The 25693-nt window shown below is 42.4% G+C and overlaps 1 protein-coding gene across 14 annotated transcripts in view; it reads left to right on the forward strand.

Moving 5' to 3' along the window:
- Window positions 1–2103: 2103 nt before the first annotated feature.
- LOC118358384 (ankyrin-1-like) overlaps window positions 2104–25693 on the forward strand; it is a 209168-nt gene continuing 185578 nt past the window's right edge. For 8 of the 14 annotated variants that reach the window (XM_052478812.1, XM_052478827.1, XM_052478813.1 and 5 more), the window contains exon 1: window positions 2109–2471. In XM_052478812.1, coding sequence (XP_052334772.1) covers window positions 2346–2471 — 126 coding nt within the window. In that variant the 5' untranslated portion in view covers window positions 2109–2345. Of the gene's footprint in view, window positions 2472–25693 lie in introns of all 14 variants that reach the window. The other 6 variants (XM_052478822.1, XM_052478828.1, XM_052478815.1 and 3 more) reach the window with 3 other exon arrangements.

Raw genomic sequence — 25693 nt, forward strand, 5'->3', positions numbered from 1 at the left:
TACTAAAAGGATTTATGTGACTGTTAAAATGTAGATGCCCCAAGGGCACTGCATTGGCAGTATCACGTTTCAGGGAAGACCCAGACGCAGACAGTGTCGAAGTAACAAAAGTTTATTACTAGAACAGGGGGCAGGCAAAACAATGGGTCAAGGGCAGGCAGAGGTCAGTAATCCAGATCAGAGTCCAAAAGGTACAGAACGGCAGGCAGGCTCAGGGTCAGGGCACGCAGAATGGTCAAAACCGGGAAAACAGGAACTAGAAATAGACAGGAGCAAGGGGAAAACCGCTGTAGGCTTGACGGACAAAACAAACTGGCAACAGACCAACAGAGAACACAGGTATAAATACACTGGGGATAATGGGTACGATGGGCGACACCTGGAGGGGGGTGGAGACAAGTACAAAGACAAGTTAAACAGATCAAGGTGTGACTGGCAGCTAAAGTAGCACTGTAGACAGAAGGCAATAACACCAGACCTGTTCATCTATATGATTCTGCAGAATAGTGAGCTACTATCAGATGAGGGGATGCTTTTGCAGGAGAAAGAGAGGAGGGGAGGGAGAGAGAGAGAGTGAGAACAGGTAGAGTGTGAAGGAGAAATGTAGCAGCACAATGAGAGGGTTCAATGTTCGAAAGACCTTAAAACACATCCTTGATACAAGGCAAAGTCATTTGATTCACTGAATACAAATTTAATTTTCATGTGAGGGACTTAATTTCCTCCTCTCTAAGGATGAAACTTGTATGCAAATTTGGTTCAGCATAATTCATTATTCTGCAGTAATGGTAAGACATTTTGGTAGAGGGTGAGAAAGTTAGGGAGGGAGAATGAAGAAGAATGCAAGAGAAAGAAGGGAAAGAAGAGCATGGGAGAGAGAGAGAGAGAGAGAGAGAGAGAGAGAGAGAGAGAGAGAGAGAGAGAGAGAGAGAGAGAGAGAGAGAGAGAGAGAGAGAGAGATTCAACAATGTCAGTGATGCTGGTGAGATGGAATCATGTGTTTGTGCCAATGACTGTCGCACTACCCTCCAGGGGTCCATACAACAGGGCAGTATGAGATAATGAAAGAAGCAAAAATCTCCCTCTATTGAATTGAATTCCAACACCTTACCTCTCTCCCCTTCCTCTCTCCTTCTCTCCATTCCCTCCTGCAGTAGTTAATTTGCTCTGAAATGATCAATGAATTAAGACAGAAAGATCTCCCTATCTGTGTGTGCATGTGCATGTGTGTGTGTGTGTACTGTATTTGTGTGCTGCATGTGATGAACAGAGTCAGGGACAGAGAGATGTTAAAGGATCTGTTTTGCCTGCATCAGCAGCATTGCAGGGGGAGGAGAGAGAGGGAGAAGAGAGAGGGGGAGGGGTGGTTTGGAAAGTGAGAGCAGAGGGTTCGCTCGAAAAACGACCGTAGCAATACCAGTGAACAGGTGCAACCTCCGTCAGTTCCCCTCTCTGCATGCTACACAAACACACATACTGACTGACGCCTGCACATGTTTAGATATACACACACTTTGACCATGACACAGGAGTAGCTTCTCTCTCTGCTGTCCATATGGTGCCCCTCTAGTGTACATGAGAGAGAGATTGAGAGAAGAGACGAAGAGAGAATGACCAAGGGAAGGAGAGAAAGAGAGCGCGGGAGAGAAAGCTTGAGCTTGTAGCAGGCTTGCTGGTGTTATTACTGCAGCTCAGAGTGTGATATAGAATGGTCTGTTATTGCACACATAAGCACCACACTCGCACACACACTCGCACACACACTCGCGCACACACACACACACACACACACACACACACACACACACACACACACACACACACACACACACACACACACACACACACACACACACACACACACACACACACACACACACACACACACACACACACACACACACACACACACATTGCGCCAGACAGCCTGTATGGGTACCAATGGAGGGAGGGGGAGCAATGAGATAGAGAGGGAGGGGGAGCAGCAATACAGAGAGAAGGAGAGGGAGGGAGCAGCACAGTGAGCAAGTGAGAGAGAGGCAGTTTTTTTACGTGTGTTTTTTATGTTTTTGTGTGACTGCGCTGCACTGCTGAAGAGGAGGAGGCAGAGTGTGAACACGCTCTCTCAGACGCTGCAGGGCCATACGAAGGAACACACACCGGCACCATCAGCGTCAGGGTCTGCCCGCGGCAGGCAGGACCTCCAGCACTGCAGCCTCCCAGCTCCCCAGCCCCAACCCAGGACCTCCAGCACTGCAGCCCCCAAGCCCCAGCCCCAACCCAGGACCTCGCCAGGCCTCTACCACCTTCATCTCCACAGACAGTCGTCTCAACCAGGCTGAAATATGGCACAAGCCGCCAAACATCTCGTGAAGAACAAGGAATTAAAAATCCAGCTCGAGGCGGAGCGCCTGCAGAAGGAGGAGGAGAAGGCCAAGAAGAGGAACCGATCGCGGGATAAAAAGCGCAAGGTAAGGGGTCCACTCACAGGGGGTCGGAGAGGGTGGGAAGGGGGAGAGATGGAGAGGGGGGCAGGAGGGAGAGAGACACCCCCCTTCTTTCTCTCTCATGCTAAGCTCTGATCAGGGGTGCTGGGGCACACATGGACATATACTGATGCATTTCTACAGTGTGTGCACAGTGGCACTGGCAGACATGTACTGTGCATACAGACATGAGGAAACTGTAAACACACTGCATGCTCTCCTACTCCTCTTCCTGCTTTACTGACTGTCCTGTGGCAGAACTGTCCTATGGGTCTGTCTGGTACTCTACCTCTTCTCTCTGTCGCTCTCCGTTTATTTCTCTGTCGCTCTGTCTTTCTGTCTTTCTTTCTTTCTTTCTTTCTATTTTTCTCTCTCTCTCTCTCTCTTTTTCTTTTTCTCTCTCTCTCTCTCTCTCTCTCTCTCTCTCTCTCTCTCTCTCTCTCTCTCTCTCTCTCTCTCTCTCTCTTTGTCTTCACACTGCAGCGTATTGTGTCAATGAGCAAGATTTCACTGCCGATCCACTCAGTGGTAACTTCAAAATTACAGGATTGAGAGAGGACATGTTTTTGTGTCCCTCTCTTTCTTTCCTCATCCTCTTCTTTCTACCTCTCCTTTAAGAACCTTTGTAATGACTGCTGACTAAGGAGTAATACATACCTGCAGGCTTTTCTCATACTGGAACCTTGTGCACAGCGCTGCCAGAGCTGGTGGCTGTTGTCGCACTAGTGGCACTCGCCTCAAACATTACATCTCTGCTTCATCAATTACAGGCTGCATCAGCGGTATATTTCATAATGACTGGGACAGCAGGAAATGCCGACTTAGCTCTTTTACATCACATTTCACTTAGTTTCATGAATGAAAATGAGCAGTTATCAAAGCCATTGATGAGCATCGTTTAGCATATTGAGAAGACATATATTTTGGTCTGTCTGTCTGTTCCAGTCTGTCTGTCTGTCAATATTTATATATAGTATATATCAGGCTAGTGGGAGGAGCTATATGATTATGGGCTCATTGTGAAGACTGAAATGGAATTAATGGAATGGTATCAAACATATGAAAACCACATTTGACTATTTTACATTGATTCCATTTCAGCCATTACAATGAGCCTGTCCTCCTGTAGCTCCTCCCACCAGCCTCCTCTGGTATATATATTGGGTGGCCAACTACAGCATGGAATCTGTGTTGTGGACACACAGTCGATCTCCTCTGTAGCCGTGTATGGACAGCCGTCTCCAGTGAGATGAGGGTGTAATGGGCCTGGGTAGTAGATGATAAGTTACAACGACAGTTGTTCCATGATCTCGAGCAGGCAGTGGAGGTGGGGTTATGCTGCTATGCTGTTCAGACCCTGTAGCAAGGGATTGTGCAGCTGCACATGGGACTGCATTACAAAGTTTGAAAAGTTAGACAATGGTGCTGCAGTTGCTTAGCCTGGCTACCAAAACTTCTTGCTCCGATCAAACGCTACGCCTACGGATGTTTCGTTTCTTCTCCGCAGCGAACATAGAGCAGTGGAGAATTCCGTTTGAGTCGTCAAGCAAGCGGTTGTTGCCTGATGATGTGCTTTTGGACTGTGGAAAGAAGCTCTAGAATGCCACCTTCTGGTCAAATAAAATATTGTCTTAATTTCAACTTTTTTTGGTCTCTAGTCAAAGATAAAGTAATGATTTCGGTCTGTCCATCTGTGTGTGCTCGTGTTCAGGCGTGTCCCACTTCACCTCAGCTCCACAGTCAGTGCATCTCTGTGGGGTAACAACATTGTGACAACACAAACAACCAGTGCATCTCCATTCCACCCAGTGCACCACTGAATAAAAACATGCATAAATATGCAGCAGGATATCTAATCAAATAAATCCATTAATTAACAGAGCTGCTGGCATTTCTTATTTTGCATTAATGACATAGTCATTAACATATCAATCAAAGAAATCAGAAATCATGTAATTAAGGTTTAACCAGGAGCACCTGCTACTTTGGTGTTGTTTGTATGTGTGTGTGTGTGTGTGTGTGTGTGTGTGTGTGTGTGTGTGTGTGTGTGTGTGTGTGTGTGTGTGTGTGTGTGTGTGTGTGTGTATATGTTCCAGTCCTAATTTCATCGCAGGTCTTTGACAGGACACTCCCTCATCAATGTGAGCAGTCGGAATGAAAGCTTTACTTTTGTTTTGTAGTTGTTTTTCAGTGAAGGGGGGATTTGCAGGGGGTGGAGTAGGAAATGTCACAGCGATTTTATTAAGGGACACCTGATTAGAAATGAAGAAAGAAACAGGTGGAGAGAGGCTGGCTGGCCCATCTTAAGGAATAGATTGGGCTAGAGTGAGAACACGGAGCATCAGGCTGTATTTTGTGTGTGTGTTATTAATAGTGTTATGAAGGCTCGGATAACACAAGGCAAAAACATACTCTCTCTTACTGGTCACAGAAAATGTGTGTTGAGGGCTTGCTTGAAGCTTTACTGCATATTCTTATAACAGCTGTAAAATTCTAGAAATTACAGTACTCATGAAATATGTCTAATGTATTCTACATGGATCATGAAGTAGACTTTATATCAGTTTTGTACCACAGACAGTAGTTGTCATTTCTATTTATCAAAATATCGGACCTATGAAAAGATTTGTTAATCAAAGACATATCAGTTTGGGCAGTGGACCATGGAAGTTCTGACCATGTTGTAGAGGAAGGGGGGTAGGTGTTAGAGGGTTAAGGATGACCACCTGATGGGAATGGATGGAGGTGGTTGGTACAAGAGAAAATGTAATATTTTCTGATATGGGGAGAAGGAAGCTCAGAAAGAAAAACACCCTTTGACATCCTCTGGACGCCTCTGGCCATGCCCAACTGTGCTTTGAGATAGTAAGTCTCTTCCTCCTTACCCAGACCCAGACTCTCACCCCCTGTCCCCCCTGTCCCCCCTCTACTGTCCCCGGTCCTTTAATCACTCTCACACCCCCTGCTCTGCAGCCAGGAAGTAGGACCTTAGAGTGGAACCCAGCTGCACTAACACAGTCTCTTCAACACCGCCAAGGGAGCCGTGCCCTTTACCTTTTCCACTGTAAAGCACTCGAGTGTTAATATGGAGAAACATGTCAAAAGGTTAGGCTCCTGTGTGTGATGCAGTTGTTCAGAACCAGTGTGATGCCTTTGTTTGTTAAAGGAACTACCTGTCTGCTTTCAGCCAGAACATGCCTCTCTGCCTTGTTGACAGTAAAGTGTTAGAAAGTCTCTGAGGCCAACAACAGAACCAGTCTGCTACCACCTCAGATAAGACATCTTATGGTAAAATAGCTAAAGCCATGTGATGCACAACCACTAGGTGTCAGTAGTACGCCACTATCTGTATCAATATCAGCTCTGCTTTTATCCCTGTGTCATGTACTAGGACCACTTCTAGAATCAGAGCACAAATATGTCACTAGATTATCCTCTCTGTTGTCATTCCCAGCTGGTGTGACCCGGGCCGATGCCCATCATTGACCCCATGGTTATCATAACCCCCCCACGCCGGCCACCGGTCAGCACACATTTTATTTTATTTGTATTTTTATTTCACCTTTATTTAACCAGGTAGGCCAGTTGAGAACAAGTTCTCATTTACAACTGCGACCTGGTCAAGATAAAGCAAAGCAGTGAGACCAAAACAACAACACAGAGTTACACACTAAGAAACGTACAGTCAATAACACACACACACACACACACACACACACACACACACACACACACACACACACACACACACACACACACACACACACACACACACACACACACACACACACACACACACACACACTGCAGTGTTAATGACTGATCGGCCCTTCAAAGTCTCAGGGCCATGTGATAGTGTGGATGTGTGTCCCTGCCCTTGGTTTGTTATCCACCATATGGCATTCCCAAGTTTCACATCCAATTTGTCACATGCACAAGTACAGTGAAATGCTTAACTTGGAAGCCCTACCCAACAGTGCATAATTTAATATCAAAATAGTATAAAAACAAACAAAAACAAGAAACACAAGAAATAAGAAAAAAGAGAGGAAGCTATATACAGAGTCAGTGCCAGTACCAAATGTACCATGTGCAACGATACTGGAGTATTTATGGTAGATATATACATGTAGGCAGGGATTAGGAGAAAGTGAATGGTAGCAGCATGAATAATAATAACAATAATAGTAGGGCAGCAGCAGAAGTGGACGGGAGGGGTGTGCGTGGTGGTGAGTGTGTCAGTGTGAGTGTGTAAGAGTGTGAGTGTGCCAGAGGGACAGTATAGACATAATTGGTGGATATACATGTAAACAGGGCAGGAATACATAAATACTTATAGTAATATACTAATGGTTATATATACATGTAAACAGGAGTAATAGTGACCAATAACAGGATAAATAGATAGATACTAATGGTAATGGCAGTCAATAATCAATGGACAGCAGCTTAGTGGTAGTAATAAATCTAATCAGTAATCATTTTAGCAGCAGCGTAAATTGTGAGGGGGAACAGTACTTTTTAGCCATTTAAAAATTTTATGTCCAGGAGATAGAAGCTGTTTAGGAATCTTTTGGTCTGAGCATTGATGCACCAGTACCATCTGCCGGATGGGAGAATGGAGAACAGTCCATGTCTCGAGAGGCTGGTGTCATTGGCAATTTTGGGCCTTTCTCAGACACCGCCTGGCATGTACGTCCTTGGAAGGCTGGGAGCTCTCCCCCAGTGATTGCGCTGGGCCGTCCACATCACAATCTGTAGGGCCTCCTGGTCAACGGCGGTGCAGTTTCCATATCAGTATGCCCTCGATGGTGCAGGATCTGAGGGGTCATGCCAAATCGTTTCAGGCTCCTGAGGATGGTGAAGACCATGTTAAGTCCCCGGTAATGTGGACACACAGGATCTTGAAGCTCTTGACCCTCCCTCCTGTGGCACTGTCGATTTGGATGGGGGTGTGCACCCCCCCTGTTTCCTGTACTCCACGATCAACTCATTGGTCTTGCTGACATTGAGGGAGAGGTTTTTGTCATGGCACCACACTTCCAGGTCTCTGACTTCCTCCCTGTATGCTGTTTCATCGCCGTTGGTGATCAGGCCTACCACCATCTTGTCTTCAGCAAACTTCATGATGGATTAGAGTCGTGTGTGTCCACACATTCGTGGATGAACAGGGAGTACAGCCCTGGGGGGGGGAACTGTGATGAGGGTCAGCTTGGTGGAGGTGTTGTGTCCTACTCTTACCAGCTGGGGTCGGCCCGTCAAGAAGTCCAGGATCCAGTTGCAAAGAGAGGTGTTCGGTCCCAAGGTCCCGAGCTTGGTGACGAGTCCCCTCGTTCTTGATTATGGTTGTCTGGACCAGGCTGCCCAAGGCTCTGAGCCTGAGAACTAGGGATTTATGCTTCGCCATGAAACAGACAAATGTCACAGATGCTTTTAAAAAAGGAAATGAATGTCTAGTTTACTAATTTTCAAGAAATTGAACAAAAAAAGTTGCTGGCTGTTCTCGTATTTTGATCTATAAATCTATGACGCAGGTTTGTCACTGTTGATGCAAACGGAGGGGTGCCAGAGTCAGACGTTGCTGCAGATAATACTAATAGACCACTATCCTGCCGTGGTGTGTTGGCTCAGATGTCATAATACTGTACTACCTTTACAGTGTTTGATTTGTAGTACTTTGTGTGTTTGTTTGCATATAGGAGGCATTGTGTATGTATTTTGCTGTCTGGGTTGAGCGGTGGTCTTTACTGGAGCTGTGCTCTGGGTTTGCTCTGTGGTGCAGTGCAGTGCTGAACCTCCAGCTATATAACATACACCATCTGATAACACTTCCAGTATTCTCCACAGGGGGCGCCATTGGTCAGGGAGGAGCAGTCAAACAGCAGGTTGAAACACCTCTGCCACTGCAACATTCCTTGTCTCTGCTCTCTCAATGACGCTTTCACGCACAGAGTCAGATTAAGATAACCGATTCATTGAAAAGTCACATCTGCTTGATCAGAAGTAGGCATACAGGTTTAAAGTGATAACACAAATGGAGGTAGTGCATCATAAACCAGTCACTAATTTATTCCTGTCTGTCCAGTACGCCGTGTTTCATCAATGCTTACACTCGTCACTAGCTGTGGCCAGTAACTCTGCACAACTCATACAGTTAGTACCTGACTGTAATGGGAGATAAGGGAAATGCAGTGAACCACTATATTTCTCTCATTATAAGGAACTGCAGGATTGTACAAGTCAAAAGTTTGGACACACCTACTCATTCAAGAGTTTCTTTATTTTTTAAAACCATTTTCTATGTTGTAGAATAATAGTGAAGACATGAAAATTATGAAATAACACATATGGAATCATGTAGTATCCAAAAAAGTGTTAAACAAATCTAAATATATTTTAGATTCTTTAAAGTAGCCACCCTTTGTCTTGATGACAGTTTGCACACTCTTGGCATTCTCTCAACCTGCTTCACCTGGAATGCTTTTCAAACAGTCTTGAAGGAGTTCCCACATATGCTGTGCACTTGGCTGCTTTTCCTTCACTCTGCGCTTTAACTCATCCCAATCCATCTGAATTGGGTTGAGGTCGGGTGATTGTGGAGGCCAGGTCATCTGATGCAGCACTCCATCACTCTCGTTCTTGGTCAAATAGCCCTTACACAGCCTGGAGGTGTGTTGGGTCATTGTCCTGTTGAAAAACAAATGATAGTCCCACTAAGAGAAAAACAGATGGGATGGCGTACCACTGCAGAATGAGTAGGTGTGTCCAAACTTTGGCTGGTACTGTATATATATATACATACATACATACATACATACATACATACATACATACATACATACATACACTGTCACGATCGTCGTATGGAGTAGAAGGTGAGGACCAAAACACAGCATGGTTAGTATACATTCTTCTTTATTGAAGAAAGAACATGAAGTAAACTGAACCAAAACAATAGACGAATAACAACCGTGAAGCTATAATAAGAAAACTGTGCTGACACAAGCAACTAACATAGACATAGATAATCACCCACAAAGTACCCACAGAATTTGGCTGCCTAAATATGGTTCCCAATCAGAGACAACGATAGACAGCTGCCTCTTTTGAGAACCAATCTAGGCAACCATAGACATACAATTTACGTAGAAAGGTATCAGCCCCATAAACATACAAAACCCCTAGACAATACAAAAAACACATACATCAACCATGTCACACCGTGACCTAACCAAAATAACAAGGAAAACATAGAATACTAAGGTCAGGGTGTGACAGTACCCTCCCCAAAGGTGCGGACTAAGACTATGGTGGAGTGGGGTCCACGTCCAGCGCCAGACCCGCCACCGCGGACAGATGCCCACCCAGACCCTCCCCTATAGGTTCAGGTTTTGCCGGAGTCCGCACCTTGGGTGGGGGGGGGGGGGGGGTACTGTCACGTTCTGACCCTAGTTCTTGTGTTATTTGTTTGTTTTAGTTGGTCAGGACGTGAGTTGGGTGGGCATTCTATGTTTTGTGTTTCTAGGTTGGTTTTCTGTGTTTGGCCTAGTATGGTTCTCAATCAGAGGCAGGTGTTGTTAGTTGTCTCTGATTGAGAATCATACTTAGGTAGCCTGGGCTTCACTGTTGTTTTGTGGGTGATTGTTTCCGTGTCTGTGTTTATTCGCCACATGGTACTGTTTCGGTTTGTGCACGGTTTGTTTTTGTATTCATAGTGTTCAGTTGATGTTTTTAAAAATAATGACACTTACCACGCTGCGCATTGGTCCTCCGATCCTTCTCGCTTCTCCTCCTCAGACGAAGAGGAGTAGGAAAACCCTTACACATACATACATACATACATACATACATACATACATAGCTGCCAGTTGAGGACTTGTTTGAGAAACAGGCACCGCACTAGGCACTCTAATGTACTTGTCCTCTTGCACTGTTGTGCACCGGGGCCTCCCACTCCTCTTTCTATTCTGTTTAGAGACAGTTTGCTCTGTTCTGTGAAGGGAGTAGTACACAGCGTTGTACGAGATCTTCAGTTTCAGGGCAATTTCTCGCATGGAACAGCCTTAATTTCTCAGAACAAGAATAGACTGGCGAGTTTCAGAAGAAAGTTATTTGTTTCTGGCCATTTTGAATCTGTAATCGAACCCACAAATGCTGATGCTCCAGATACTCAACTAGTCTAAAGAAGGCCAGTTTTATTGCTTCTTTAATCAGCACGACAGTTTTCAGCTGTGCTAGCATAATTGAAAAATGGTTTTCTAATGATCAATTAAGTCTTTTAAAATGATAAACTTGGATTAACTAACACAACGTGCATATTGGAACACAGGAGTGATGGTTGCTGATAATGGGCCTCTGTACACCTATGTAGATATTTCATTAAAAATCTGCCTTTTCCAGCTACAATACTAATTTACAACATTAAACAAAGCCTACACTGTATTTCTGATCAATTTGATGTTATTTTAATGGACAAAAAATGTGCTTTATTTCCAAAAACAAGGACATTTTTAAATGACCCCAAACTTTGGAACGGTAGTATATATATAGTTACAGTGCATTCGAAAGGATTCACACCCCTTGACTTTTTTCACATTTTGTTACATTACAGCCTTATTCTAAAATGGATTATACATTTTTTCTCATCATTCTGCACATAATACCCCATAATTACAGAAATACCTCATTTACATAAGTATTAATTCGCTGTTGATTATTCTAATTTTACAACTTCTAATAGTAACGGTATCCATTGGTGATTTGGGAGAGAGTGAGGTGAGTGCCATCTAAGTTCCAACATCTTTTTTTTTGCAGCAATCCTGCCTTTCAGCAGTAATGGTCTCTGATTGATTGAGAGATTCAAGGAGCTATCACCATTAAGTAACACAGTAGATGCAACACATTGAACATTTACATTCATGCACTTTTTTACTTTGTTCCAGAAGCATTTAACTGCAGGACACTCCCACATCCTATGAAGAATGTGCCTACCTGATTTAGTGGACTCAATGAATAGTTAGGAGTTTGGGCAAATTTCATCATAAAACGTTTCCTTGGTGTTAAATACAGTCTGTTAACAAACTTAAAATGAATAAATTGATGATTCGGATTACGGGGTGCAAAGGCAATATTTTTCCATATTCTCAAATCAAATGAAATATATATTCTGCTCCAGTTGAAGGGTTGTTCAGATTCACTTAGGTCTGTGGACAATACTTTTTTAATGGCTAGCTCAGAATATGAGCTTTCCAAAAGTTGTTGATATATTATAGAGATCCGTACTTTCGGGAGCACAGATCATTTATTTATAAATCCCATCTTTGGATGGTTTGGTAGTTGGCTTTCCCAAGGGACTCCATAGGCCAGCATAGCTGACCTAAGTTGTAAATATAGGAAAAAGGAGTTGTATGGTAATTTCTATGTCTGTCAGATCTTGGAATGTCCTCAAACCATTACTGTGCATTATATTGGCAAGGGTACGGATTCCACATTCGGACCATTGGGTGATGCAAAAGACCGCCCTCCAGATCGCAAGGTATTATTGTGAAATATTGGCGTATGGGCGGCAAATAGAAATTAGTGCCAAATAAAAATTGTGTGAGCAATAATAGGACCAAAGCGAAGTTTCATTGTTTAAGGGATGTATTTGTGGAGACCACCTCTTCCAGGGCAATAGGAGACACCATATTTCTCTCTATACTCAGCCAGGGTGCAGTAGAATCACATCTAAACCAAAATAGAATGGGATGAAATGCTAGTGCCTGGATTTACAATGTAAGGTTTGGTACGGATAGTCCTCCTACATCTTTTTCTCTTTGTTATTTTGTTAATTTTATCCGGGATTGGTTACCTTGCCATAAACATTTAAAAACTGCACTATGGATTTTATCCCAATAGCCAGAAGGGGGAGACTAAATGAATCTGTGGCAATATAGCCATTTTGACTATAGATATTCTGCCGGTTAAAGCAGCTGGTATATCAGTCCATCTAGTGAGGTCGGATTGAATTGATCTGAGTATTCTGTTAAGGTTTCTGACAATTGTTTTATATAAGAAAGTAAATATATCCATTCCCAAATATTTCAAATGGGAAACAATTAGGATTCCATAAGGAGAGATGGAATCCTCCATTGGGTAGATTTGATTAGATGTATTTTATATCTTGCGATGAAGCTGAATTTGTCTATGATCTTTAAAGCGTTTGGGAGCGATTGAGATACATTGTCAAGATAAAGATATCGTCAGCATGTAATGAAATGACGTGATCCGTATAATTGAGAGATACTGGTGTGATTTCTTTCGATTGTTGAATTGCCTGGGCCAGGGGCTGGGGCCGGGGCTGGGGGGGCTGGGGCTGGGGCTGGGGCTGGCTCCATAGACAAAATAAATTGTATAAGTGAGATGGGATCACCTTGCCTGCTACCTCTAGTTATTATGAATGGAACAGAGCAGGTATTGCCTGTTATTACTATGGCTGAGGGATTGGCATGTAGTATTTTAATCATATTAATGAAATTGGAGCCAAGTCCCATTTATTCCAAAACCGACCAAAGATATGACCATTCTAGTCTATCAAAAGCTTATAAAAGCAATATAATTTTTGAATATAGTTTAATATATGTGTTTATTAAAGATAGGAGGCGACAGTGAGAACACTGGGTGGCGTCCTTACCTTTTAAATAAAAGTGAAATTAGTGCTGTATTTACATCCCTTACAAATGAACCTTGGTGAATGGCTGTGCTAATCATTTCAAGTAACAGTGGGCCTAATTGGTTCCAAATTTTAAATACCAACCGGGTGATTTGTCTTTATTCATGTTGTCCAATGCCCTTTTTAATTAATGGAGAGGAATTTGGGCTCCCAGCAAGCCAGTTTCCTCAGCTGAGAGAAGAGGAGTTTTTATATCTTTTAAAAATAACTTAATCTGGTTTGGTGTGGATTTACAATCAGAGGTATACAATTCTTTATAGAAACAGGATAATCCTTGGTTGTTTAATTTGGGTTCTGATTGTAATTCATCTAAGTCAGATTCAATTGTTGCAATATCTGCTAATTGATCATTACTGTGAAGCTTGTTAGCCAGAAGACGACTGGATTGATTACCATGGAAGTACTGGTTGAGTCTAACTCAATGGATTGCAAATTCTGCTCTCTGTCTTATCAATAGATTTAGTTATGTCTTGACTTTGGAGAGAGTAGTCACTCCTTGGTCTTAAAAAAGTGTTTGTTGAGAATGCTCTAATGCTGTCATGCCCACTCTGGTGCTCGAGGGCGCCAGGCTGCCCTTCATTACGCACACCTGTCATCATCATTACGTGCATCCGCGCTCATTGAACTCACCTGGACTCCTTCACCTTTTTGATTGCCCCATCTATATCTGTCTGTTCCTCCCTTGGTTCCCCGTGTCAGCGTTATTGTTGTTTTGTTTTCCCCTGTCCAGACGCCGTCTGTATTCTGTTCCTGTCCTTTGCTGCTTCTCGTTTCCAGCCTCTGTCCTTACAAATGCAGCATTTCCAAACTCGGTCCTGGGGACCCCAAGGTTTCGGTTTTTGCCCTAGCACTACACAGTTGATTCAAATAATGAACTCATCATAAAGGTTTGATTATTTGAATCAGCTGTGTAGTACTAGGGCAAAAACTAAAACATGCACCCCTTGAGGTCCCCAGGACTGAGTTTGGAAAATGCTGCTCTAACATCATTAAGAACTTTTCCAAATCGGATATCTTATCTATTTTTTGAGCCCAGATGCAAATGCAGTTGCACTGTTTTTTATAAAACCTCTGATGGGGTCACATAAAATCTGAGGATCATTGACTGAATTTTTGTTAATCACTATGAATTCGTTCAATTCAGTTTCAAAATTTTCACAGAAAGTAGGATTTTGTAGTAAGGAAACATTAAAGCTCCATCTTGTGGCTCTTTTAGAAGATTGTGAAATGTGCATCTGGCAGTAGTAAGCATGATGATCAGATAGGATCACATGTTGAATTTCTATTTTCTTGATTGAAGAAAATAGAATAGATACAGTAATAGTACAAAATCGATTCGGGAGAATGTTTTGTGCCTGTTTGCTTTAGGGTTATGAGTTTGGCAGGCATCAATGAGATTGTAATCAGTGAGTATATGTTGGATAGCCTTGGTTGCCTGTGGATTATAGTTGGTCTTATTAGATTTGTCCCGCATGTCCAGAATGGCATTCATGTCTGTCCCATTAACCAGTTGGAATTCAGTTAATTCTAACAATATGCTCTTCAGAGAATCAAAAAACAAAGTATAATATGAATTTGGAGCATACACATTAATGATGGCAATTTTTTCTCCATTATTGATACATTTAAGGAAAGTGATGCTGCCTTCTTGGTCTTAACCTTTACCAAGGATGGTGATTTATTATGAGTTTCTTATGTATCATTATGATTACACCCTTAGTTTTGTTTGGGGCTGATGAAAAAGCAGCCAGTTGGAATGGCAGGATTATGATACTTTGAGCCACTGGACATAAATTAAACAAAAGTCTATTTTCAATGCAATTCAGAGAGTCAGTATTTAATGGACAATGGTACAGTATCCAATAAAATACAGTAGGGCTAGAGGATAACATGCACCATGTACTGTGTACTGTATTGTAGGCTGATGGACCTCTGCCAGAACAACCATTACACTCTAGAGACACTTTCTATAGAAATGTGAGGTGGACTCTACATGAGCAGCATAACAAAATCCACTTCATAGTGTCTCTGTAGGAGATAAAAGACAGTTATATGAAGAGGTGTTTTTTGTGTTGTCTGTCATTGGGCAGGTTTATTCTGACTTAATAAAGAGTTTACTCTCCAGACCCCGATGGTCATGTGATCATCTTTGATGAAGAGCATGACTAAATTAGATCAGTTTATGAGAATATTCCCCCAAGGCACATTCTCTCTATCGCTCTTCACCTGTAGAGTGAATATGAATTGGTGTAAAAAATGGCACTTAGTTTCCATCCCCATCAGTAAAGTGTGGACTCACACTCTCTATCGGGGCACTAAGGTCATTGTGAGGTAGGTTGTCGTGGTGGATGTTGCAGTGAATGTTGCAGTGAGGAGGCAGATAATGATGGTACATTTTCTTGCCAAAGGGGAGAATTAAAAATAGGTGTTAAAAAAAAGTCAATATTTACAAAATAATAGGCCGGAAGTGGAGCATAATAAACTGGACAGAGATCATTAAGTCAGAGAACTGGCCTAACTGCTGCAGCAAAAACGCCTAATAGCAATTAGCATAATCAGCACCAGGGGCACATTCAGCAGGAAGCACATATTTGGAACGTTCAGATAGAAACATGCCTTTCCAGGATGTAGAATAAGGAATCATGTTGGCTCCTCTTCATGGCATTTCTATCTGCAATGCACAACAATGTTTGGCAACTGAACTTGGCTCAGTATAGACCCACATTCCCCTGTATGGGCACAGGAAATAAACGGTTTAAACACATTTACCCACAATGTATTTCACCATGGAACATTCCATTATATCACAGATTATCCATTATATTGACCAGATACTCCATTGGCTTCTCTAACGATGAAAATATGTGTCTTCAAAAATGAAAGGCTGTCAGTAATAGGTAAGATCAGGTGCAACCATTCCACAACTCCGATATCAAGTGTTTTTATCAAAGTTGCCGGGATGTCACATGTCCTGCTCATATCAGTACACTTGTAACAACCTAAGCATTGTGAAACTTCTATTCTATCAAAAAAGACACATAGCAAATAAGCCATCATGACGTTGGCCTGGGGGGTAGGTTTATGACAGTCATAAATACCTCTTTCCCCCTTTTTCCTCTCTCTACCCTACTGATGTTACATTTGCAAAACCCTTGGTTAACATAGAGATTCTGGGAACATCAGAAGGTGGGGGGAAATTAACTATATTCTGGTAATCCAACCAATTGAACATATGCGGTGGTACTTAATAATGAATATGATGTCAGTTTGGTTGTCATCTGAGACATTCTCATCAATGATAAGATGACAAAGTTATCAGATTCACATGGAATTGTTGTTCAATTTAAATGTTTGAATATGAAATTATTTGTGATTGGATGAATTGTGATTTTAGCTTCCAAAATTAGAAATGTGGATTTTCATAAGATAGGGTTGCTCAATTAGTTGCCTGCCCTGTGAAGGGACATGGGCTATAAAACTTTTCAAACACGCCCTCCTCTCCCTTCCCATATAAGCCCTTGACAACAACATAACTTCCTGTTCCGATGATGTGAGGACGACGGTCCTATGTCAGAATGGTTCAGATAATAACTACAGAACGAAGCCAACATCAGCGTGAGCTTTGGTTGCGAATGGTATGAACGTTGAACTCTTATTCACTACAGAAGTGATACCTCCTAGCCGTTGAGTTAGCAACAGCTGCTGAAAACGAGGGTTAGGAAGGAACAGACAGAGTATCCCGTCTATCACACAACGACGTTACTACAACTTATCCAATTGACCACCAGAGACATTCTTCAAAGGACAGAGGACTCGGTTTGACTCGGCAGCTCAGAGTAAATATTTATTGCATTTTCCTTTTCCAAATGGGCGGTAATTTAGAATGCATCAGATACTGTATTTACGATAGCACAGCTTCTTCCCTTTGTTCCTCAGTCTTCCCGCTCTTTCACTCAAACCCAGCCCTTTTCTTTTGTGTAACCAGCTGTCATATCTGTTCTGCCCGCTAGGGACTTTTTCCTTTATGAAGTAATTTGTAATCAAGTTATGATTAATTGTGTGTATGTGTAATTCTGTATTATTAGTTAGGTATTTAGTAAATAAATAATTCAACCCAATTTTGTATTGCTGATTCAACTTCATGCAGATAAAAGAATGTACAACCTTCAGATCAGACTGAATTAAGATGACGATTGATATTGACTGCTATTGATGTAAAATATTACTAGGTCTTTAAGAGTTTATTCGGAAGATAACAACTCTATAAATATTATTTTGTGGTGCCCGACTCTCTAGTTAATTACATTTACATGATTATCTCAATCAGATGAAATTAATTACAGAGAAATAAGTTTATAGAATAGCATGTCATATCAATTAATCCGACATAGCCAAAGACACGACAAGGTTCTGTTAACCAAATTCGACTCTCTCTCATTGACCTCCAGACCTCCATACCACCCCTCGCTTGGTGAGTGAAAAAATAAAGAAAAACTCCATCTGCTGGAGAAGACAGATTTTGGGCCCAGTTATCCCTCTCACTTCACCTCTTCCTCTCTATATGTATTTCAATGTTCACCAATTATCCCCCTCTCTCCCTGACAATCAAGGTTGGCATGACCCACAGTTTAAACATTGCGCTCTCAAACACACTTTCTTTTGCCTGTAAAACTCTGGTCAGGAAACATGATTAGGACAATAATAGGTATGCAATCACATTTCAATTAACCATACAGGTTTGATTCTTAAACATAATCACTTTGTAGCAACTTTTAAATAACACCTGCACATAGATGCATGAAGGGAATGAGTATTATATTAGTGGAGTTAACTCACATACATTTATTTGTCCTTCCTCATGATTGACAATTAAAATAACTGAAAAAAACCTATATACTGTAGCTTGACCAGCTTCATCCATAACACCCCTATGTACTCAAACCCTATGTACTCAAACCCTTTGTACTCAAACCCTTTGTATTCAAGCCCTTTGTATTCAAACCCTTTGTACTCAAACCCTTTGGGTGCACCAAAGCTGTATTATTTCAGAATCGTGTTAACTTGTGACTGAGTGACAATATATGTCATGCTATGGACAACCACCCTACTGGGCATGACTGGCTGTGATGTTGGTTGTGTTCTCTCTTTCTCTCTTTGGGGCAGGACTGTCTGTGTATGTGTGAGGGCCTGTCACCTTAGGGCTTGTGTTTTAAGAGGGGCAGTGGAGCGGGTAATGTTCTGGTTGTGCTGGCCTTCACGGTGAAGGAGGGTAGCAAGGTGTTTCTTTCTCCCCACAGGGCCATACAACCTGTCCCTCCCTCTCTGCTGCAGCCCCAGCCTCAGCCCTGTCCCCCTCAGCCCCGGCCTCAGCCCTGTCCCCCTCAGCCCCAGACTCAGCCCTGTCCCCCTCAGCCCCAGCCTCAACCCTGTCCCCCTCAGACTCAGCCCTGTCCCCCTCAGCCCCGGCCTCAGCCCTGTTCCCCTCAGCCCCAGCCTCAGCCCTGTTCCCCTCAGCCCCAGCCTCAACCCTGTCCCCCTCAGCCTCAGCCCTGTCCCCCCCAGCCTCAGCCCTGTTCCCCTCAGCCCCAGTCTCAACCCTGTCCCCCTCAACCCCAGCCTCAGCCCTGTTCCCCTCAGCCTCAGCCCTGTTCCCCTCAGCCCCAGCCTCAGCCCTGTTCCCCTCAGCCCCAGCCTCAACCCTGTCCCCCTCAGCCTCAACCTCAGCCCTGTTCCCCTCAGCCCCGGCCTCAACCCTGTCCCCCTCAGCCTCAGCCCTGTTCCCCTCAGCCCCAGCCTCAGCCCTGTTCCCCTCAGCCCCGGTCTCAGCCCTGTCCCCCTCAGCCTCAGCCTCAATCCTGTCCCCCTCAGCCCCAGCCTCAGCCCTGTCCCCCTCAGCCCCAGCCTCAGCCCTGTCCCCCTCAGCCCCAGCCTCAACCCTGTCCCCCTCAGCCCCAGCCTCAACCCTGTCCCCCTCAGCCCCAGCCTCAGCCCTGTCCCCCTCAGCCTCAGCCTCAACCCTGTCCCTCTCAACCCCAGCCTCAGCCCTGTCCCTCTCAGCCCCAGCCCCAGCCTCAGCCCTGTCCCCCTCAGCCCCGTCCTCATCATTGTCCTCCTCAGCCCCGGTCTCAGCCCTGTCCCCCTCAGCCCCAGCCTCAGCCCTCTCCCCCTCAGCCCCGGCCTCAGCCCTGTCCCCCTCAGCCCCGGCCTCAGCCTTGTCCCCCTCAGCCCCAGCCTCAGCCCTGTCCACCTCACATGTTTATAGGGGATGTTAACCCTGCCAGAGGACCACTTAATGTACTCCTAAGTCCTTCAGTCCTGTCCCCTCAGCCCCAGACTCAGCCAAAGACTCAACCTCAGGTAGGACCATCTAACCGGTGTAATGGTGGTAGCTCAACTTCGATTATACTGACAAATAATATGACGTTGTGTTAGGTATGTGTCAGGATGTAACGTGTTGGTAAGGCCTTTCAGATGGTCATTGGTCAGGGTACATTGATGTGGTCCTCTGGCAGGGTTAACATCCCCTGTAAGCATGACGAGTCATTAGGTCAGAGAAAACACAGCACACAACTTACACAAGCCTGCTTTACTGGGCCTAGGAAAATACCTCCTCACTGGAGTAATATAACACTATTTCTGTAGTATTTTGCCTCCATGTTTTCCGAACCTGTAATCGCTTGTGTGACAGCCAGTGTGTGTGTCTGCCCGGTAGTGTGTGAATGAGAGTGATGTGTATACACTAGTAGCACTGCAGACAGAAGGCAATAACACCTGGTCTGTTCATGTGTATGCTGCTGCAGAATAGTGAGCTACTATCAGATAAGGGGATGTCTTTGCAGGAGAAAGAGAGGAGGGAGGTACACTGTTAGAAAAAGGGGTTCCAAAAGGGTTCTTGGCCTGTCCATGGAGGCTATCCCTATTTGGTTCCAGGTAGAACCCTTGTTGGTTATAGGTAGAACCCTGTTGGGTTCCATATACTGTAGAACTCTCTGTGGAAAGGGTTGTACATGGAACCCAAAATGGGTTTTCAAAGGGTTCTTCTATGGGGACAGCCAATGAACCAATTTAGGTTCTAGATAGAACCTTTTTTCAAAGAGAGAGCGGGAGAGAAAGACAACAGGTAGAGCATTAAGGAGGAATGTAGTAGCACAATGAGATGGTTCAATGTTTGAAAGACCTTAATTATATCCTTGACACAATTTGGATCCCTCCAAATAAATACATGATCTCACTCCAATACATTTTTATAGAAAGATAGCAAAAATAGATAAGATCTAGCTGCCATGGAAAGGGAAACACCTGTCTATTTGTGGAGAAATCACCCTGATTAACTTTTTAGTCATATCCCAGTTGACCTATTTGCTTATGGTCTTGCCTACACCTAGCGAACATTGAATGAAACTGGCATATTTATAGAATGAATATGAATTCAGAGGGCATAAATGATTGAATATTAAAGCATTAGACCTCTCGCTAAAGCCTCCAGTTATACAAAAGTTATACTTATATCCAAACTTGCAAATGAATAAGAACGTCTCACCCCATGTTCAAGAATGGCCTTTTCCCCTTTATTCAGATTACAACCCCACACTTCAATTATTTGAAAAGGAAATAATCTCCCAAATATTGCTATTTTTAAAACAAGTCATAGAAAGTTGGTTGCAATTTCAGTTGTATCCACCAGAAATGGTGGTTAAACAAAAATATACTAATAGATATAAACCATTTTAATATATTTTTTAAATTGTATAAAATATATGGAAATGTCTGCTCTACCCAAAATGACATCCAACTAATTGCAGCATTCCCACAAAAATGGATGAGGAAAGTGGAAGAGGGAAAAAGTAGGGAACCTTTTGCCCAGCATTGAAGACCATAATTGGTCAAAGAAAATTGTGATAAATATAAAAGTATACCAGTTTCATTTCCAAAGAATTGACAGCTGTGCCATATAGATTGCAAAATAGTTGGGAAGAGATTTTCGACGTACCGATTACATGGCACATGGTTTATGAACTGATATGCAAAACTACTCCAGATTCAAAACTAAAAATAATTTTTCCATTTAAATTATTATACTAAATTCTTGCAACCAATATAATGTTAAATATATGGGGTTACAACCTTCCCAGCTCTGCAGATTTTTATGCACAGAGAGAGAATCATTAGATCATTTGTTTTGGTACAGTCCATATAGAGCTTGTTTTTGGTCACAGGTCCAAAAATGGCTCAAGATTTGCAACATCTACCTGGAGCTAACTCTGAAGATAGCACTACTGGGTGATCTGAAAAGTCATAGTCAATCGATCAATAATATAAGAATACTTTTAGAAAACATTTTTATTTATTTATTTACAATCTGTAGAAATTATGAGAATAGCAAGGTTCAGAACTTTTATGAAACATCACAGTACAAATTCAATATGGATGGTGTTAAGAGATAGATGGGAGGGGTTGAATGGAGCTGAAGGTTGGGAATAATAACAACTAATAACAACAAGATAACTACTGTGTCTGTAAAAAGTATATAGGTTCAGAACGTTTGTGAAATAAATAGATGGGAGAGGTTGAGGTTAGAGGGAGGACAGGAGTAAAAACAAACAAAATATACCTATTGTAAAATAGACTGTGCCTGTAAAATGTATATAGTATGTATAAGCTGGAAGTATAAGTCTAAGCGCTGTTGTTCACAAGTTTACCCCTATTAAGGGAGGGGTGGTAGGGTTAGAAGGTAATAATGGAAAATATATTACAAAAAATATGTGCATGTGTATGTATATGTATTTATATGTATGTGTGTACAGTACCAGTCAACATTTTGGACACGCCTACTCATTCCAGGGTTTTTCTTTATTTTTACTATTTTCTACATTGTAGAATAATAGTGAATACATCAACACTATGAAACAATACATATGGAATCATGTAGTAACCAAATAAAAGTGTCAAAATATATTTTATATTTGAAATTCTTCAAAGTAGCCACCCGTTGCCTTGATGGGTTTCATGAGGTAGTCACCTGGAATGCATTTAAATGAACAGGTATGCCTTGTTAAAAGTTCATTTATGGAATGTCATTCCTTCTTAAAACTTCTTATGGACGTTAGCGTCCCACCTTGACAACTTCCGGTGAAATTGCAGAGCGCCAAATTCAAATTAAATTGCTATAAATATTTAACTTTCATGAAATCATAAGTGCAATACATCAAAATAAAGTTTAGCTTGTTGTTAATCCAGCTGCTGTTTCAGATTTCAAAAAGGCTTTACAGTGAAAGCAAACCATGTGATTATCTGAGGACAACGCTCAGCACACAAAACATTACAAACAGTTAGCATCCAAGTAGATTAGTCACGAAATTCAGAAATAGCAATAAAATTAATCACTTACCTTTGATGATCTTCGTATTGTTGCACTCACAAGACTCCCAGTTACACAATAAATGTTAGTTTTGTTCGATAAAGTCCCTCTTTATATCCAAAAACCTCCATTTTGTTGGTGCGTTTTGTTCAGTAATCCAATGGCTCAAATGCGGTCACAAGAGGCAGACGAAAATTCCAAATAGCATCCGTAAAGTTCGTAGAAACATGGCAAACGATGTTTATAATCAATCCTCAGGTTGTTTTTAGCATAAATAATCGATAATATTTCAATAATATAATAATATATAAATATAATATTTTCACAGCTAGTGGAAGCCATAGGTAACAGAATCTGGGTCCTATCCCTTTAAATGGTGGATAGGCTTTCAATGAAAAACCACCCATTTCAAAATAATAGCACTTCCTGGATGGATTTTCCTCTGATTTTTGCCTGCTATTTCAGTTATGTTATACTCACAGACATTATATGCATATCCTAGCTTCTGGGCCTGAGTAGCAGGCAGTTTACTTTGGGCACGCTTTTCATCCAAAATTCCGAATGCTGCCCCCTATCCCAAAAAAGTTAATGCATTTGAGCCAATCAGTTGTGTTGTGTCATGGTAGGGGTGGTATACAGAAGATAGTGCTATTTGGTAAAAGACCGTTGAAGTCGTTGATGTCTTCACTATTATTCTACAACGTAGATATTTATGCATATACAGTACCAGTCAAAAGTTTGGACACAACTACTCATTGAAGGGTTTTTCTTTACTTTGACTATTTTCTACATTGTAGGTCATTGTCCTGTTGTCCTGTTGTCATGTTGTCCTTTCATGTTGTCCTGTTGATAAACAAATTATACTCCTACTAAGCGCAAACCAGATGGGATGCCGTATAGCTGCAGAATGCTGTGGTAGCCATGCTTGTTAAGTGTGCCTTGAATTCTAAATAACTCACTGACAGTGTCATCAGAAAATCACTCCCATACCATCACACCTCCTCCTCCATGCTTCACGGTGGGAACCACCAATTTGTTCTTAACTGACTTGCCTAGTTAAATAAAGGTAACAATAATAATAATAACAATAAATAAACCATACGCGCAGAGATCATCCGTTCACCTACTCTGCGTCTCACAACGACTAGGCGGTTGCCCCTTTTTCTTAAAAATCAAAAATTTGGACTCATCAGACCAAAGGACAGATTTCCACCGGTCTAATGTCCATTACTTGTGTTTCTTGACCCAGCAAGTCTCTTCTTATTATTGGTGTCCTTTAGTAGTGGTTTCTTTGCAGCAATTCGACCATGAAGGCCTGATTCATGCAGTCTCCTTGTTGAGATGTGTCTGTTACTTGAACTCTGTGAAGCATTTGTTTGGGCTGCAATCTGAGGTGTAGTTAATGCTAATGTACTATTCCTCTGCAGCAGAGGTAAACATGGGTCTTCCTTTCTTGTAGCGGTCCTCATGAGAACCAGTTTTATCATAGTGCTTGATCGGTTTTGCGACTGCACTTTAAGACACTTTAAAAGATTTTCCGAATTGACTGACCTTCATGCCTTAAAGTAATGATGGACTGTCATTTCTCTTTGCTTATTTGAGCTGTTCTTGCCATAATATGGACTTAGTCTTTTGTCAAATAGAGTTATCTTCTGTATACCACCCATACCTCGTCACAACACAACTGATTGGCTCAAACGCGTTAAGAAGGAAAGAAATTCCATAAATTAACTTTTAAGTGACTACCTCATGAAGCTGCTTGAGAGAATGCCAAGTGTGCAAAACTATCATCAATGCAAAGGGTTGTTACTATGAAGAATCTAAAATACATTACGATTTGTTTAACTCTTTTTTGGTTACTACATGATTCCATATTTCATAGTTTTACAATGTAGAAAATAGTAAAACAAAGAAAAACCCTTGAATGAGTTGGTGTGTCCAAACTTTTGACCGGTACTGTATATATACATTTGCAAAAAAATATATGGTGGATTGGAAGTGATGCAGTCAATTCCATTGATTACACTCTATCTGCAATATTAAAGCAGATCTACTACCTGCATGCCCATCGTTCCTGGTTGAGGGTTGACGAGAGATGAACTGCTTCACTTCTAGGTTTTATGAGAAATATTCCTGTGACGAAAATTCCAGATTGTCTGCGTAACCAAATAAGATTCAGCTCAGACATCCATACATACTCCACTCATTTCTTCATAGTCCCCAAGTCCAAAACGAATTCACAGCAACGCTCGGTTTTATACACAGCCATGTTAGCATGGAACTCCCTTCCATCTCCAATTACTCAAGCAAACAGCAAAATGATCATTAAAAAACAGATAAAAAGCAACTCATGGAACGGAGGGTACAGACAGACACACAAACACATGCACAGACAGACACACTCTAATAGTAACATCATTTTTGTTTGTTGTATTGTTTGTATATTGTTGTATTTTAGATTTGGGTGTCTATCACTGTTACTTGTCATGTGTTTTGTTTTTGTGGACCCCAGGAAGAGTAACTGCTGCTTCTGCAAGACCTAATGGGGATCCAAAGAAACACATTACATGTTGTCTGAATGAGGTTGGTCCTTTACATGGTGTGATGGGTTATACTTTGGCCCATCAAAATATTTTTGTATCATTTTTTTAGAATATTTCTGGGGAAAAAGTTGAGAATGTCCCATCTTTCAAGAATCCCTGAGCTTTGAAAATAGCAGCATTGTCTCTCAGCCTAATGGCAAAATGTGCAAGATAGCATAAGATTATCTATAATACTGCAAATGTTTCTCTCTGCTCCATGAAAAATATAAAATTATAAACAAAATCTGTATTTTTGATGGGGGGGTGCCTTGCTCGGACCTTGCTGGAGGGCCAGCGAAACTGCGCTACGCCACTGACACTCACGAGCGCGCTCCCACACACTTATTCTCATACATGCAGCCATGTTAAGACATAAACATTACACAGACACACACACTGCACCAGCAAGCCTGCATGGGTACCAATCCTGTTCGCCACAGCGCCTGAAGAGCAGGGAGAGAGGGAGGGTGAGCAGCGAGAAAGAGAGCGAGGGGGAGAGGGAGGGTGAGCAGCGAGAAAGAGAGTGAGGGAGAGGACACTTGAGCTGGTAGCAGGC

This window comes from Oncorhynchus keta, chromosome 25 (genome assembly GCF_023373465.1).
Source record: "Oncorhynchus keta strain PuntledgeMale-10-30-2019 chromosome 25, Oket_V2, whole genome shotgun sequence".
In the NCBI taxonomy this organism is placed as follows: Eukaryota; Metazoa; Chordata; class Actinopteri; order Salmoniformes; family Salmonidae; genus Oncorhynchus; species Oncorhynchus keta.